Here is a 13,866-nt window from a genome sequence, read left to right on the forward strand (position 1 = left end):
TATTTGAATAAATTAAAGGAGATAAAACTTTCTACACAGAAGTAACACATTAGATTTGCTCTGGCAACTCTCCAAAGATGTCTTTGCTTTTCTTCTTCTTTCCATTTATGTCAGGTAAATGAATGTATGTCTCCGTTGTTCGGTAGTTTCTGTGCATTGTCTTATATTGGATTAAACTCTGTAATTCTGTGACGTCAACACGCATTGTTTTCCTTGTGGCTACACATGGCCCGCCGAGAGGACCTGGGATCCAGAGGAAGAGGGAGCCAAACTTTTTCCAAAGTTATCCAATTTAGATATTTTCTTCCTTAACACCTTCTAGACTTCTGCACTCGTTTGGCGACTACCAGTACTGTGATGTTTCTCTCCGCACCCTCAAGGCAGCTCACAAGTTTTAGGTCCCCCTTTTCTTCGGGCCTCGGCCCCGGCCTCAGCCCCTTTTTGGGGGGAGAGCATCCCTAATCGGTTATCGGGATGTTCATCGAGTTCACATCAAATCTCGGCTCAGATCAGCTGCCGGGGCCCGAGCGCCAAAGAACTGTTATTCATTGCTGTCATTAAATCTTTTAATTGTTCCTTTTTCTTCGTCTGAGTCTTTCCAGATTGAAATGGAGCTAATAGCGAAAATTCAAACTGGAAGACTCCATCCCCTCCGTTCGTCCATCGGCGTCATGCTCATCTCCGACCTCAGCGCTGGACCTCACCTGACGTGTCCAATCATCAATCAAGTTCAGCATAAAAGGATCCACACCCAAGTCATCGGCCGCTTCCCAGCTGCGTTCAACCCACCACCTCCCCTTCTCCACCCTCATCCTTTGGCTCCAGGATGGCACTCTTTCCAGACCTCCACCACCAGTGTCGGGCCCCGGGGGAGAGCATCCCTAATCGGTTATCGGGATGTTCATCGAGTTCACATCAAATCTCGGCTCAGATCAGCTGCCGGGGCCCGAGCGCCAAAGAACTGTTATTCATTGCTGTCATTAAATCTTTTAATTGTTCCTTTTTCTTCGTCTGAGTCTTTCCAGATTGAAATGGAAACGCAGCTAGAGTAACGCCTATTAGGACAGGAGAGTGCCCAGGGTGTTTTCTACGTCTCGCCATTTGACTGCTGGTGAATGACAGAAGTCCCAATGCAACCCTGGATTAAAGGGATCTAGCAAATGAATGGATAGATTTAGCCTATTATCATTTTTGAATACTTTCAATGACGCTTAAAATGGAAACAATCTGTAGCCAGAACAAAAACTTATGTAGATTCTTATCACAGCTTCCAGTAAGCAACATTGTGATAAATATGCTGCAGCCATAAGTTGCATGCCATGTGGTCAACCACTTAAAAAGAAAACTCTCATGACTAATCTACTTGTAGTTTCTTTTTTGTCATGTCTGCCTGATGAGTGAACACCCACATGATACCAGTAAGTAGATCTGTGTGGCTAAGCAGCATTCCAGTCTGATGGATCTGATTACAGCAAAAACAATCATCTGTCAACTAAAGTTAGGGAAGCAGCAAACTTTTAATAATACTAGTTGTAACCTGAGCTTAATCATCCACATTTATAAAAAAAATAAAAAATAAAATAACTTTACCAGTGTTTTTGGAATTAGCATTATTTGGATACATGAAAAAATATGGACATAGCTTTCTAAACTCTGTAGACTCCCCGTAGAAAAGGGAACACCACTTCTAGCACATCTAAAAAAAAAAAAAAAAAGAATATCGTGTAAAAGTGCAATATTTCTTGGAGCTGAAACTGCCATTTTATAAAGATTCTTTTCAGAAACAACATGTTTTAGGCTTTTAATTTTTGCAGGCCATATGATTATGGGTTGTAAATAAAGAAAACTCAACATTCAATGTCTCAGAAAATCAGAATATCGCATTAAGCCAATCAAAAACATACATTTAAGCACCATTGCCAGGCTTCTAAAACGTCTTTCTATTCACTCCGTCCTTGGTTGGGTCTCCTCTTACGTGAACAACTGCATCAATGCACCATGACATAGAGGCGATCAACCTGTGGCCCTGCAAAGGTGTAATGGAGCCCAGAGTTTTTTGAAAGCTGCCTTCAGGTCATCTGCCTTGTTGGGTCTGTTGTTATCTTCCTTTTGGCAACAACTCATTGATTTTCTATGGGGTTTAGGTCAGGGGAGTTTGCTGGCCAATCAAACCAGCTTTTGGTACCTTTGGCAGTGTGAGCAGGGACCAGATCCTGTTGGAAAATAAAATCAGAATCTCCATACATCTTGTCAGCAGAAGGAAGCATGGAGTGATCTACAATCTCCTGGTGGATGACTGTGTTGACATTGGAAATCAGAAAATACACCCTAAACCACCACTGACTGTGGAAACGTCACGCTGGATATAAAGCAATGTGGATTCTGTGCCTTTTTGTTCTTCCTCCAGGCTCTGGGACTTTGAAATGAAATGCAGAATTTACTTTAATCTTAAAACAGGATTCTGAATAATTGTGCAACAGTCGTTCCCGTGATTGCAGAAAGGGCCAGGGAAGAAGCCGTAAACATTGTCTGAAGTGGCTTGACATGGGGAATGCAACATTTGTATCAAAGCAAATCGAATCAAAATTTATTTGTATAGCACCTTCCATCAACAAGGCATTTCAAACTGCTTTACATCATAGAAACACAAAAATACAGTCATAGAAGACAGTCAACAATTGAAACATTACATTTTGTCAAATGCCATCGTTACACATCAAATTATTGATTAATGTTTCATTAATTATGTTTCAAAAGCAGGTGGGTTTTTAGTCTTGATTTCAAGGCACTCGGTGTTTCTGCTGTTTTGCAGTTTTCTGGAAGTTTATTCCAGATTTGTGGTGCACAGAAGCTGCTTCTCCATGTTTGGTTCTGGTTCTGTGGATGCAGAGCAGACCAGAACCAGAGGACCAGAGCGGTCTGGAAGGTTGATACAACCCATGTGTGACAGACACAATGATAATGTAGTTTTTGGCCACTGATAATACATTGATGCATTGCATTACAGTTGATAATAATATTGATTCATTGACATCCATAATGTTTTTATGGAAGTTTTCCATATGAGAGCAAAACGTATACAACTTACAAAAGCTTATCTGTTTCCCCATTCCTCTGCATTCCTCATTTTTTTATGGTTTGGTTAGAAATGACTTGTCTTCCTGGCAATCATTTCATCTCAGAGCTCATTCCTCTCTGAATACATGCAAGTTGGCCCAGCCCATGAACTCTCTTCAACTCTGACGTTAGCTCTGAGGAAAACCTCTCTCATCTGTACATGAGAAGGATATGATCTATGACTTACGGTAGATAGCAATAGTCAGCTACTTGGTTTTCCTGGTAGGTCTAAAACAAGTAGCTGACTTCTGTAACTGGTATTCATCTTTATTACAGAAGCTGCTTTACATGCAAATGTGTTTTTTTAAATATCTGATAAAAGGCAAAGCAATAAATATATTTTTCCATGGGGTTTGTGAGGGAAAACAAGATGTCCATGAGTAATATATATTGTATTTACATGAGCTGCATGTTAAAACAGCTTTAAGGTTTAGCTTTGATGCATTTCTTCTTTTCAACACCTCCTATTGTCTGAAGTAATCCATTTTATTCCTATAACCCTCATCAGCATCTGAGCCAGGTTTCTACAATCTGTGACTCTGTTTAGGGACCAAAGAGTACCAGATAAGGTTTTCCTTTTTAAAGCGAATTAATGAGGAGGAATTAATGATGTCCGGGACGATAATTGCGAGTCATAAAAGCTGGTTAAAAGTAAATGAATGCACAGGAGTGTTGGTGGAGGTTTGACAGCATCATGAACTTTAATTGAAGGGGCTTGCTTCTGAAGTAGTGGAGGTGGGTGGAGGGTCATTCAGACTGGACAATTTTATAAACTTGAGATCTTGTGGGATCTACATTTGTAAATGTTCGATTTCGCCTATGATGTTTCGGCTTCATGTTATTTTTAATATGACGCCAAAAATGCATTCTGTCTCTCTTCATTTGCACAAATGCAGACAAGCTTCATACTTCCTTCACTCAAATCAGAAAAGGATTGAAAAGTTGTTTTTATTTTTCTGTCCTTATCATTTCAGGAAGTATTTGTCACATAACAAGGAATTTCGAACGACTGCGCCTGGTTCAAAACCAACAATGTGTCATGATGTGTGTGAAATAAATTGCACCAAAATGCAAGACAAAAAAACTGAATATGAATGATGATATGAGAGGTTATATATAATTCAAACCAACTTCCAAAAAACCCAACAAAAAGAAAAAGAAAAAAAAAACGGGGAACACACAAGGAGCCAAGAAGTGAGCAGAGTTCAGGAAAATGGGGAAAACAGAGGAAACAGCCATTTGTACAGGGACAAAATGTGAAAAAAAGAATAGTCCGACACCAAAATGATTTGGATGGACAGGTGACCTGTCTGAGGTGTACCACACTGCTTCCCCACTGATTGCTGGAAACCAACAAGTCATTTTCCGCAGATATGCGAAGTGACAGTGTAACTTTGCATATCTGCAGTTTAACATTCTCTTTATGATAAAATACATGAACAGAAAAATGAACAAGCAGAACCGCATCAGATTCTTCAGAACCATTTTGGCTCTTGCATCTCCGAAGACTGTTTGCTGCTACATATAAATGCATGCTGATGGTATCTTTTAAACTGCGGAAAAAGAAAGAAAAAAAAGAAGAAAGAAAACAAAAGAAAAAAGCATATGTGTTGACAGGTATGTATTTACTTAATGATGAAGTTTTGAAGGAAGGATGCTGAAAACCAGGAAGAAGGAAGGACTAAATTAATTCTTTGTCTAAGTCTTGGCAGGTTTACCAGCATGAAATGATGCGCGAAACGACACACCCAGATTGTATAAAAAGAAATGTAAAGTCAGTAGCTTCTGGCACTGCTGGAAGTCCAACGTGAATGCAGACAGACAACTGAGGACTTGAGGCTCAACTTCATAGCAGGTGATCTTATTCATTCTTAACATTTCTAAGCTTGTTTTATAATAAATGTTGGAAAATATACATGTTTTTCAGTTACAAAATTGGAAAATATGTTTTCACTCCAATATGTAATGTGATGAGAAGATTTATTTTTTCTTTTAGAGATGAATAAGTTCCTCTGCCTATTGGCTGTTGGTCTAACCCTCGGCTTGCAATGCCAAGTGGATGCCAGTGAGTAGTTTTCTTCTTCCAATGTCTTACAAAGAATTGAAAACAGATTTATTACAGAAGTAAAACTTTAAAGTAACCATTTTTTTTGGTTAAAAGGGAAACATCCTTTTAAATATGACAACTAATATAACTGGATTTCCTAATTTTGTTACATTAAAAGATTTCTCTATTCCATAACTAGTTCAAAAAAGGAACTAAGGAAACTGATTCTGTTTGCATTCAGAACGCCATTTGAGCCGCAGTTTCATCGAAAAATGTGTGAAAAAGGCTAAAACCAATGTGGATGACGCCTATACGTACTCCCGCCAAGTGTGAGTGTAAAACTCCTGCTCCTCTTCCTTTCTTTTGCTGCTTAATGTTGAACTGAATGATCATCAAGAAATATGTGAACAAATACCTGAACCATTTAAACAACACAGGAGCCTTGACCGGGTGAGGAGAAATGCAGCAAGCCCTGCAGACATCCTGAGAATGCTGAAGCAGCCCAATGGACCATCCAGAGAGGCGGTGCGCGCTGCAGACTACATGGCCAACACTCTGCATGTGATTAACCACTACTTGTCCAAACGTCACAAACGTTCCATCAATGCCACAGGTACGAATCTCAATTTATCTCTTTAAGGCTTGCTTGCATGAACTGATGTCAGACAGCTGAGATTTGCTTTCCTTATGCTGCATTTAGACCTTATCTCTAAGGGTGATCTGGATGTGATCGCCAGTCTGACAGGCTGCGCTGCTCAAGTCAGAAATATTTACTGCCGGGATCTTACCAATATCAACAAATATCGGACAGCAAACAGCATCTGCAACAACCTGTAAGGGAAATATTCATTATCAGTAGTTTGCTTAATGTCACCGATAGCCAGAAGCAAAAGTTGGATAACCAAAAATACAACAGCAGCAAATATCATTCAAAATAATTTGTAACATTTCAAAACTATGGGAGTATCAAACTTGGGTTTTATTGTTGTCACTTATAGTGACAACCCTCGCTGGGGTGCCTCCAACATCCCGTTCCTCCGCTGGCTGCCTGCTGAGTATGAAGATGGCATCAGTTCTCCTAAAGGCTGGACTCATGACGTGAGAGTCAACGATCACCTTCTTCCCTTGGTAAGCACATAGAGTATATCTTATTGTCCCCTTTATGATGTCCAGATGACAACACTTGTTATCTTTGTCTCCATTTCTCCCTCAGGTGAGAGAAGTGTCCAACCGTATCTTGGCAACAGCTAACTCTGATGTGGAGAATGACCCCCTCTACACCCACCTGGTGACAATCTTTGGCCAGTGGACTGACCACGACATCACTTTCACCCCTCACTCTCCCTCCATCAGGTCATTTAATGATGGCATTGATTGTGAAAAGACCTGCGGCAACACAGAGCCATGCTTCCCCATAGAGGTCTGTGTTAAAACGTTAAAGCATTACATTAACAAAAGCTAAAACACATTTGAAGCATTGAAGTGTAAAAGTTTCCTGTCCTCTAAACAGTTTCCCTCAGGTGATCCTCGCATTCGGGATGACTCTGAAGAGTGCATGCCATTCTCCCGCTCCGCGCCAGCTTGTGGTTCTGGTAACACCGGACACATCTTTGGCTCACCCACTGTCCGGCAGCAGATGAACACTCTGACGGCCTTCATCGATGTGGGTCAGGTCTATGGTTCTGATGACAGCAAAGCTCGCAGTCTCCGAAACCTCACTACTGATCAGGGATTGTTGAGGGTGAATAAAAACTTTACAGACAACGGCCGTGACCTCCTGCCATTCACCACCATGGGGGCCAACATGTGTGCCACAAGGCGAAAAATGACCAAAGATGACAGTGCTGAGGAAATGCTGTGCTTCTTTGCTGGTGAGTCTCTGTAAAGGCAACTTATTTCCATCTGTAATAAGAAAGCATGTTTCATGACTTGTTTGGTCTGGAAGTTTTTGTCTTTTGTCATTTAATGTGACAGTAATGCTTTAATGTGACTTTTTAGGTGACGATCGTTCCAATGAAAACATCGCACTGGCTTCTTTGCACACTCTGATGATGAGAGAGCACAATCGCTTGGCCCGTGCCCTTGCTCAGCTCAACCCAGGGTGGGACGGAGAGAAGCTCTATCAGGAAGCCCGCAAGATTTTGGGAGGACGCATGCAGGTAAAAGGCAGGAAGAGGAGAACAACTTGAAAAACAAAGTTTAAAATTACATAAAACTATGCAAAAAAGAATAGAAAAAAGACAGATATGTGTGATTTTGTGCCCTTGTTTTGTCTCAAAACGTAATACGTCCCCAATGAAATGAAGATATCAAGGGCCTTACAGCTATTGAGTTGAATATCTTTGAATTGAATATTTCTCTCTTTTCCATCAAAGGTTATAACTTACAGGGACTACCTCCTTCACATTGTTGGACCTGAGGCCATTTCAAAGCAGTTGTCCACATATCCTGGCTATAATAGAAACATTGATCCCAGCATTGCCAACGTGTTCGCCACAGCCGCCTACCGATTCGCTCATCTGATGGTTCAGCCCTTCATTTTCCGTCTTGATGAGAATTACCAGGATCATCCGGCTTATCCCACCAAGGTGATTCACGAAACCATGTTTGCTCCCTGGAGGATCGTCTTTGAAGGTACAAACCCAAACTCTTAATTTCTCCCAAAGGAATCAGATGAACTTGAAGACCACATCCAAATGTTTCTATTGTCTCTTCAGGTGGATTGGACCCGATCTTGAGAGGGTTGATTGGTCGTCAGGCCAAGCTGAACACTCAGGACCACATGTTGACTGACGAGCTGAGAGACAGACTGTTTAAATTCTCTGTAAAGCTGGCTCTGGATCTGGGATCTCTTAACATGCAGAGAGGAAGAGACCATGGACTCCCTGGTATTTATTAAATGTTGATATTTATTTTTGTACTCCTCCCTTCTATGCACCAGGTCATACATCATCTTAGACTGTCTGTCCTTGGTTTAGGCTACAACAAATGGCGAGAGTTCTGTGGCCTGTCACAGCCACGGACTCTAAGTGAGTTGGCTGAGGTTCTCAACAACACTGACTTGGCCCAAGGACTGCTGGATCTTTACGGTACACCTGACAACATCGATCCATGGCTGGCAGGAGTGGCTGAGCCATTTGTCAGAAGAGGAAGAGTGGGACCTCTGTTTGCCTGTCTGATTGCTACTCAGTTCCAGAACATCCGCGAGGGAGACAGGTGAGAAGACAGACAATTATAAAACATTAAATGATCTAACAATCATTGCAATGTTGATATTTTTCATTAGCAGAACCTACATTTTAAGAATATGTCTTGTTTTAGGTTTTGGTGGGAGAACAATGGTGTTTTCACGGATGCTCAGAGGCTGGCAATTAGGGGCACATCTCTTGCCAGAATAATCTGTGACAACACTGGGATCACTGAAGTTCCTGAGAAACCTTTCCAGTACCGACCTCGAGGTTCTGGATACACCAACTGTAACAACATCCCTGCATTTGACCTCAGTCCATGGAAGGAGGGTGGTATGTTCACATTTTAATATTCTTACAAGTATTGCCGCTGTTTGCATTTGTGCAGTTTCTGAAGTTATAGTAAATACATTGATTTGATATATTTTCTCCAGCTCAAAGTCCAGATAGTCAACAACGGGCTCAAGGTCCACCAGGTCCCCCAGGTAAATTTTCCACTTCATTATATGGTCATCATTATTACTGACGATATATTGTCTTGAAAGCCCATAGATGATCTTAACTATAATGTTACTCATGTATTTGTTCTTAAAGGACCGGCAGGGCCACCTGGTCCGCCAGGACCCCCAGGACCCCCTGGACCTCCCGGACCTTCTGGTGCAGCAGAGCATGTCGCCTTCTCTGTGCGCCTTGGTAACAACTTCCCCAAAGCTGGTACCCCCATCGCCTTCCATGATGTCATCTACAACGGACAGAACAGCTATGACCCCAAGACCGGCTTTTTCACCTGTGAGCACCCAGGTGTCTATGAGTTTGAGTTCCACTGCACCATCTATGACAGTGCAGGCAGCTTGGATCTGCTCCGCAATGGAACCCTGGTTCTGCACTCATTCACCACCCGCCAGAACGGCTACATCACAGCCAGTGGCAGCACCTTCATCAAGCTTGCAAAGGGAGACAGGGTGTGGCTGATTGCTAACAATGGCGGCAACGGACTGACCAGTGACAGCTTCTTCTCTGGCCATCTGCTGTTCACTGAGTAGTAGATACTCGTCCAGTTTGCACTTTTTATTTAAAGCACTCAAAATTAAGAAGTAAAAAACTGAGTGAACCTGAAGTCATGAATGAGTCTATTTCCCCCCCTCACTATTCTTTATTATACCTTGAACCTATGTGATCAAGATTAAGAAAGGATTGATTATGAACTGCTGTACTTTTCTGCTGTGAATAAAGAATGCACTAAATTGTAACAGAAACACGTGAATAAAATGTGTATCTGCATTATGTGAACTTCGTTTATTTAGGAGAGATTTGAAGTGATCCATAACAAAGCTCAGGACAGGTATCTTACAGAGCTGAATACATTGTTTCTGAATGAACAGATGAAATATTCCATGAACATGGATGTGACTGATGTTTTATACAGAAAACCATTTGGTTTTTCACCTTTAACACTGGGTCCATATTAAAACAAGACTGTAGCTGAAACATGTGGTTAATGTTACTGTTCAGTCATACTAAGTATGACAAAGAACAACATAAAATTATTTCCAGTAAATTGGAAATTTCAGAGAAAAGAAATGTGAAAAGATGATTGATGTAAATTGATGGATTACTTTATTAACCGGTAATTGAATCATTTCTGAATCTGTTTGCAATTACATATAACTGGATTGACAAGTCAATATAAATTATTCTCTAGGGATTACACCTTTCACAAGACAGTTTGGCTTTCACAGTAAACTCCAAACTTTATCTAAGGCCTAGGGTCACTATAGAAGTCCCAGTACAAATTGAGGTCAATGGGACTCATTTGTTTCCATTTGGATTCTGACAGTGATGACAGTGAAGAGTTATACAGACTGGAGGTGGATGGACTGGTCCACTGGTGCGGTCAAAACCATCTGGAGTCCAGTGTCATGACAGTGGACATCCAGAGAACACCTCCCACACTGGCTCCCTTCAACATCCCCAAAAATACTGTGTTTACTATGAATCAAACTGTGACAAGACTATTGTTGCTGAGATGGTGAACTGCAAATCAACAATTCAATCTGAACAGGGCAACAATGATCTTGCGTACAAGCGCAAGATCCCATAATTGGACAAAAACTTACGTGCGGTTTCGTTACTGCTCGTCCAAGCAGTGAGGAACACACTACCAATGGAGACACACCCAACTTGGCAAGAACCAATCCAGACTTTAACTGGCTAGATTGAGACTTGATAATGGAGACGGTTACAGAACCCTTTTGCTATTTTCTTTTGAAATCTATGACCAGCTGTCTAATCAGGGAGTGAATGGATGAACTGTAATAATAATAATAATAATAATAATAATAATAAGTTTTTAAAAAAATTCAAGCGATTGTTAGAACATTCCTGATCAATCCTACTGTATTGTACATTTTTAAAGAAATTAATACTATCTTGAGATTACATGTTGAGATTAGATCTGCTATCAATTTTTAATTAGGCCATTTGAACTATACTTTTAAGCTCCATATTCCTTGTAATATAATAAAACAACACATTCTCACTCCCAACTCGTCACATATTGACGCTTGGGCAGGTACCCTCGGCGTCACATATTGACGCCGAGGGTACCCCCTTGGCGTCAATATGTGACGCGAAGGGTTCTCTCATTGAATGCTGTACGGTTCCCTAAGCGTCCGATACTGACGACTTAGGAACGAATAAGATGACGTGTCTATTCTATTTTTTTTAAAACCTTTATTTACAATTTATGTGCTAGTTTGAACAGGATATTAAGAATATTTACTACAAATTCGGTATTTAAAAATAACTCCGTAAAATATAAAACCGGAGGAGTTTTGTTGTGCTTGTTGTTAGCTTGATTTAAAAGCCTTTAAAAAAATAAAAATAAAAAAAATAAAAAAACTATTTTTGAGTATGATATCAATGATTTACACCAAATAAATTTAAGAAAAATTAAGATGTGTTTTCGTTTGTGATTGCATGCAAACTGTTCTGTAAACCTTTTAATATGTTCGATTGAAATAAAAATAAGGACGGATCCCATAAAAACCCAAGAAGAAGAATAAGCTGACGTCATCATATGCGACACTTACACTCCGGTGAGTAGAAACCTGCATCTGTCAAAATGTTTTTGTACTCTAAAACCAAAAATAACTCCAAAGTGTTACGTTATTAAATTACTGATGGTTTTTTTTTTAGGACTTAATGGCAGTAGGACTGTGATGCGAATGGTTGAAGACACGTTTGTAACATTTTTTTTGCCGGAAAATATACGGTGGACGCTAGCTAAATTAGCCTCTTGGAGGCTAATTGTTCCTGTACACTGTACCTGTGCTTAATACGTTTAATTAGCCGTGATAAAGTCACATAATAATGTTTATAGTCATGCTTGTTGTTGCCACTTTGTAATATTGGAGGGTTGCTAAAAACATCAGTGTCCCTAGGCTGTGATGATCTTTAAAGTTCTGAACCCTGTCTGAATACACTGATTGCAGCTAGGTCATTTACTTGAATTAAAAATGAACTTGCGTCAGTACAGGCACATTTATTTTCTCCTGTCTGTTATTTATTGCTGTTGCAAGCCAGATGAAGAGAAGTAAAGAGCTGAGAACCTGATCTTTGAACAGACAGAGACCATAGCTGAGGAGCATCCAATGATGATACCAGAGAACCAGGAAGAGACTGTGATAGTGCTTGATTTGGTTCCTGTTTCTCATCCTGTTGTCCCATCCTCTCAGTCTTTTCAGAAGAAGAAAAGACCCAGAAGCATCTCTCCAACTGCCTCCTCCCACTCCTTCATCTCTCCGTCCACCCCCCTCCCAACCCTCCTCACCCCGCCCGTAGATCTTAAATAACTGTCAACTTTGGCTGTGTGAGTACTTTGACGTACATATCCCAGAAGGGCCGTCTGACTCTATTCTTGAGTGGTTATGCTATTCAACATTTTGGTGTAACTGGTTAAACACACTTGAATCAAATGGCTGAGGTGCCACCTCATTCATTCTGCATTCAGATCATATGAAGTCCTGGTAACATCAAAATTAATTGAGTGAGATGTTTTGTGCCAGAGACACACCTAGAACTTGAAAGACACCTAACCTATTCTTGATGCCTGGTATTTGGACACCTATGTCCTATTTTATGTTTTCTTTTTTTATCTCTCATTTTAAATCACAGTTAATATCTTGGCTGAGAGCTTCCTGAAATGATTTTTGAGCGGGAAGCCATAATATATGAGTTGGATAAAATGTTAAGGAAGGATCCCTTCAAGTGTCAAGCTTGTACCCCAGATGTGCTTTCAGTTTCAGTGGATGGAAATTGCAAGTATTACCATTTAAAGAATGCAGCAAGGTATTGTAAAATGTGTAAAATATAACAATTCTTTGTATATGTTAGTGATGTTCACTACCTTTGGACAATAACACCTCATGAAGTGTATTTTATTGCTTTGTTTTTCAGATTGGAGGAACAGGCTATATTTCAGGACCTTTTCATTGCCAAGGATGAAAACATAGGAACATTTGTGGACTGTATACACTAATCAACCAAAAATGTAAGACTGCAGATTGTAAATGTATAATAACAGTAACCTTTTAGCCTGTAATAACAGCTTGCCTGACTGAATTGTATGCATTCTAGATTTTGTGGTGGGCAGCCAGGGAGATCTCTCACAGATCCAGCAGCAAACTGGGTGAGGAGGCTTGGAGCTAGCGGTGTGTAGACATGGAGTGCTGCTTAGTGCTCTTCGAGATAGTATGAGATATTTGCATAAGCTTTGTTCTTTCAACAAAGGCTGGCCAACAGACAATCACTTTTTTCCATGGATGTAACATGCAAGTACTGGCCATATTTTGAAAACTAACAAAAAGCTCTCCTAAGCTCCAACACCTGCTTAAAATGAAGCCATTTCTCTCAATTTTCCATGGCAAAGCCCATGAATGTAAGGTAAGGAACACTGACCAGGCATTGTATAACCTTGCTGGTACATACTGCATAAACATCTTTGACACAGTTGATGTTGTTTGTGTATGTTTGTGCAGATACAGATGGACAAAGCTTGTGCCAAGGCTCATCGTTAGATCAGAAAGGAGAAAACATCTTAGCTTTAGAAGATGTTGGTCACTTGAAGACTGATACAGACACAGAAGTTCTGTCTTTGGAAGAGATCCTGTCCAGTGACACAACATTGCCATGGCAACAATCACACAGTGGTAAGTAAACATACACTAATATGTTTTATACTGTCATCATAGCTGACAGATAATGTGACTAGATACTCCAGGTGTTGACCTCAACTTACAAATTTAAACTTTTAATGAGTTGATTTGTCCTTTTCATAAATGCATTTCAGACTCTCAGTCTTCACACAAGAACAAGGGCAATCGATGACATCATGATGGTAAAGAGACTGGAAGAGGAAAAGAGGATCTTTGTTGATGGACCATCGTTGGAAATCTTATTGAGGATTAGAAAGGTGGCTATACTCTTAAATATCTAAGTAAAAGAAATAACGCA

At 40.4% G+C, this 13,866-nt stretch overlaps 1 protein-coding gene and 1 long non-coding RNA gene across 2 annotated transcripts; both read left to right on the forward strand.

Annotated features, from left to right (window-relative positions):
• The first annotated feature begins 4,863 nt into the window (after positions 1 to 4,863).
• LOC106929650 (eosinophil peroxidase-like) lies at positions 4,864 to 9,633 on the forward strand. The gene is made up of 15 exons (XM_088008853.1): positions 4,864 to 4,972; positions 5,114 to 5,182; positions 5,406 to 5,493; positions 5,602 to 5,777; positions 5,865 to 5,997; positions 6,163 to 6,292; positions 6,378 to 6,584; positions 6,675 to 7,035; positions 7,163 to 7,323; positions 7,540 to 7,798; positions 7,882 to 8,052; positions 8,143 to 8,380; positions 8,486 to 8,685; positions 8,787 to 8,837; positions 8,947 to 9,633. Exons 2-15 carry the CDS (start codon positions 5,116 to 5,118, stop codon positions 9,393 to 9,395), a joined length of 2,691 nt encoding a protein of 896 aa, XP_087864979.1. The 5' UTR covers positions 4,864 to 4,972; positions 5,114 to 5,115; the 3' UTR covers positions 9,396 to 9,633.
• Positions 9,634 to 12,202: 2,569 nt separating this feature from the next.
• Positions 12,203 to 13,803, forward strand: LOC106907536 (uncharacterized). Its single transcript, XR_001415619.2, has 5 exons — positions 12,203 to 12,702; positions 12,811 to 12,904; positions 12,991 to 13,296; positions 13,392 to 13,562; positions 13,703 to 13,803. It is a non-coding gene; the product is annotated as an uncharacterized LOC106907536 (long non-coding RNA).
• The last annotated feature ends 63 nt before the right edge of the window (positions 13,804 to 13,866 follow it).

Source organism: Poecilia mexicana, unplaced genomic scaffold (assembly GCF_051168715.1).
Source record: "Poecilia mexicana isolate PSO_F unplaced genomic scaffold, ASM5116871v1 scaffold_9, whole genome shotgun sequence".
In the NCBI taxonomy this organism is placed as follows: Eukaryota; Metazoa; Chordata; class Actinopteri; order Cyprinodontiformes; family Poeciliidae; genus Poecilia; species Poecilia mexicana.

Coding starts and splice junctions, on each gene's coding strand:
- LOC106929650 (XM_088008853.1), top strand. CDS start 5,116: ATGAATAAGTTCCTCTGCCTATTGGCTGTTGGTCTAACCCTCGGCTTG. Junction 6,293..6,377: donor ACGATCACCTTCTTCCCTTG/GTAAGCACATAG, acceptor TTTCTCCCTCAG/GTGAGAGAAGTGTCCAACCG. Junction 8,686..8,786: donor CAGTCCATGGAAGGAGGGTG/GTATGTTCACAT, acceptor TATTTTCTCCAG/CTCAAAGTCCAGATAGTCAA.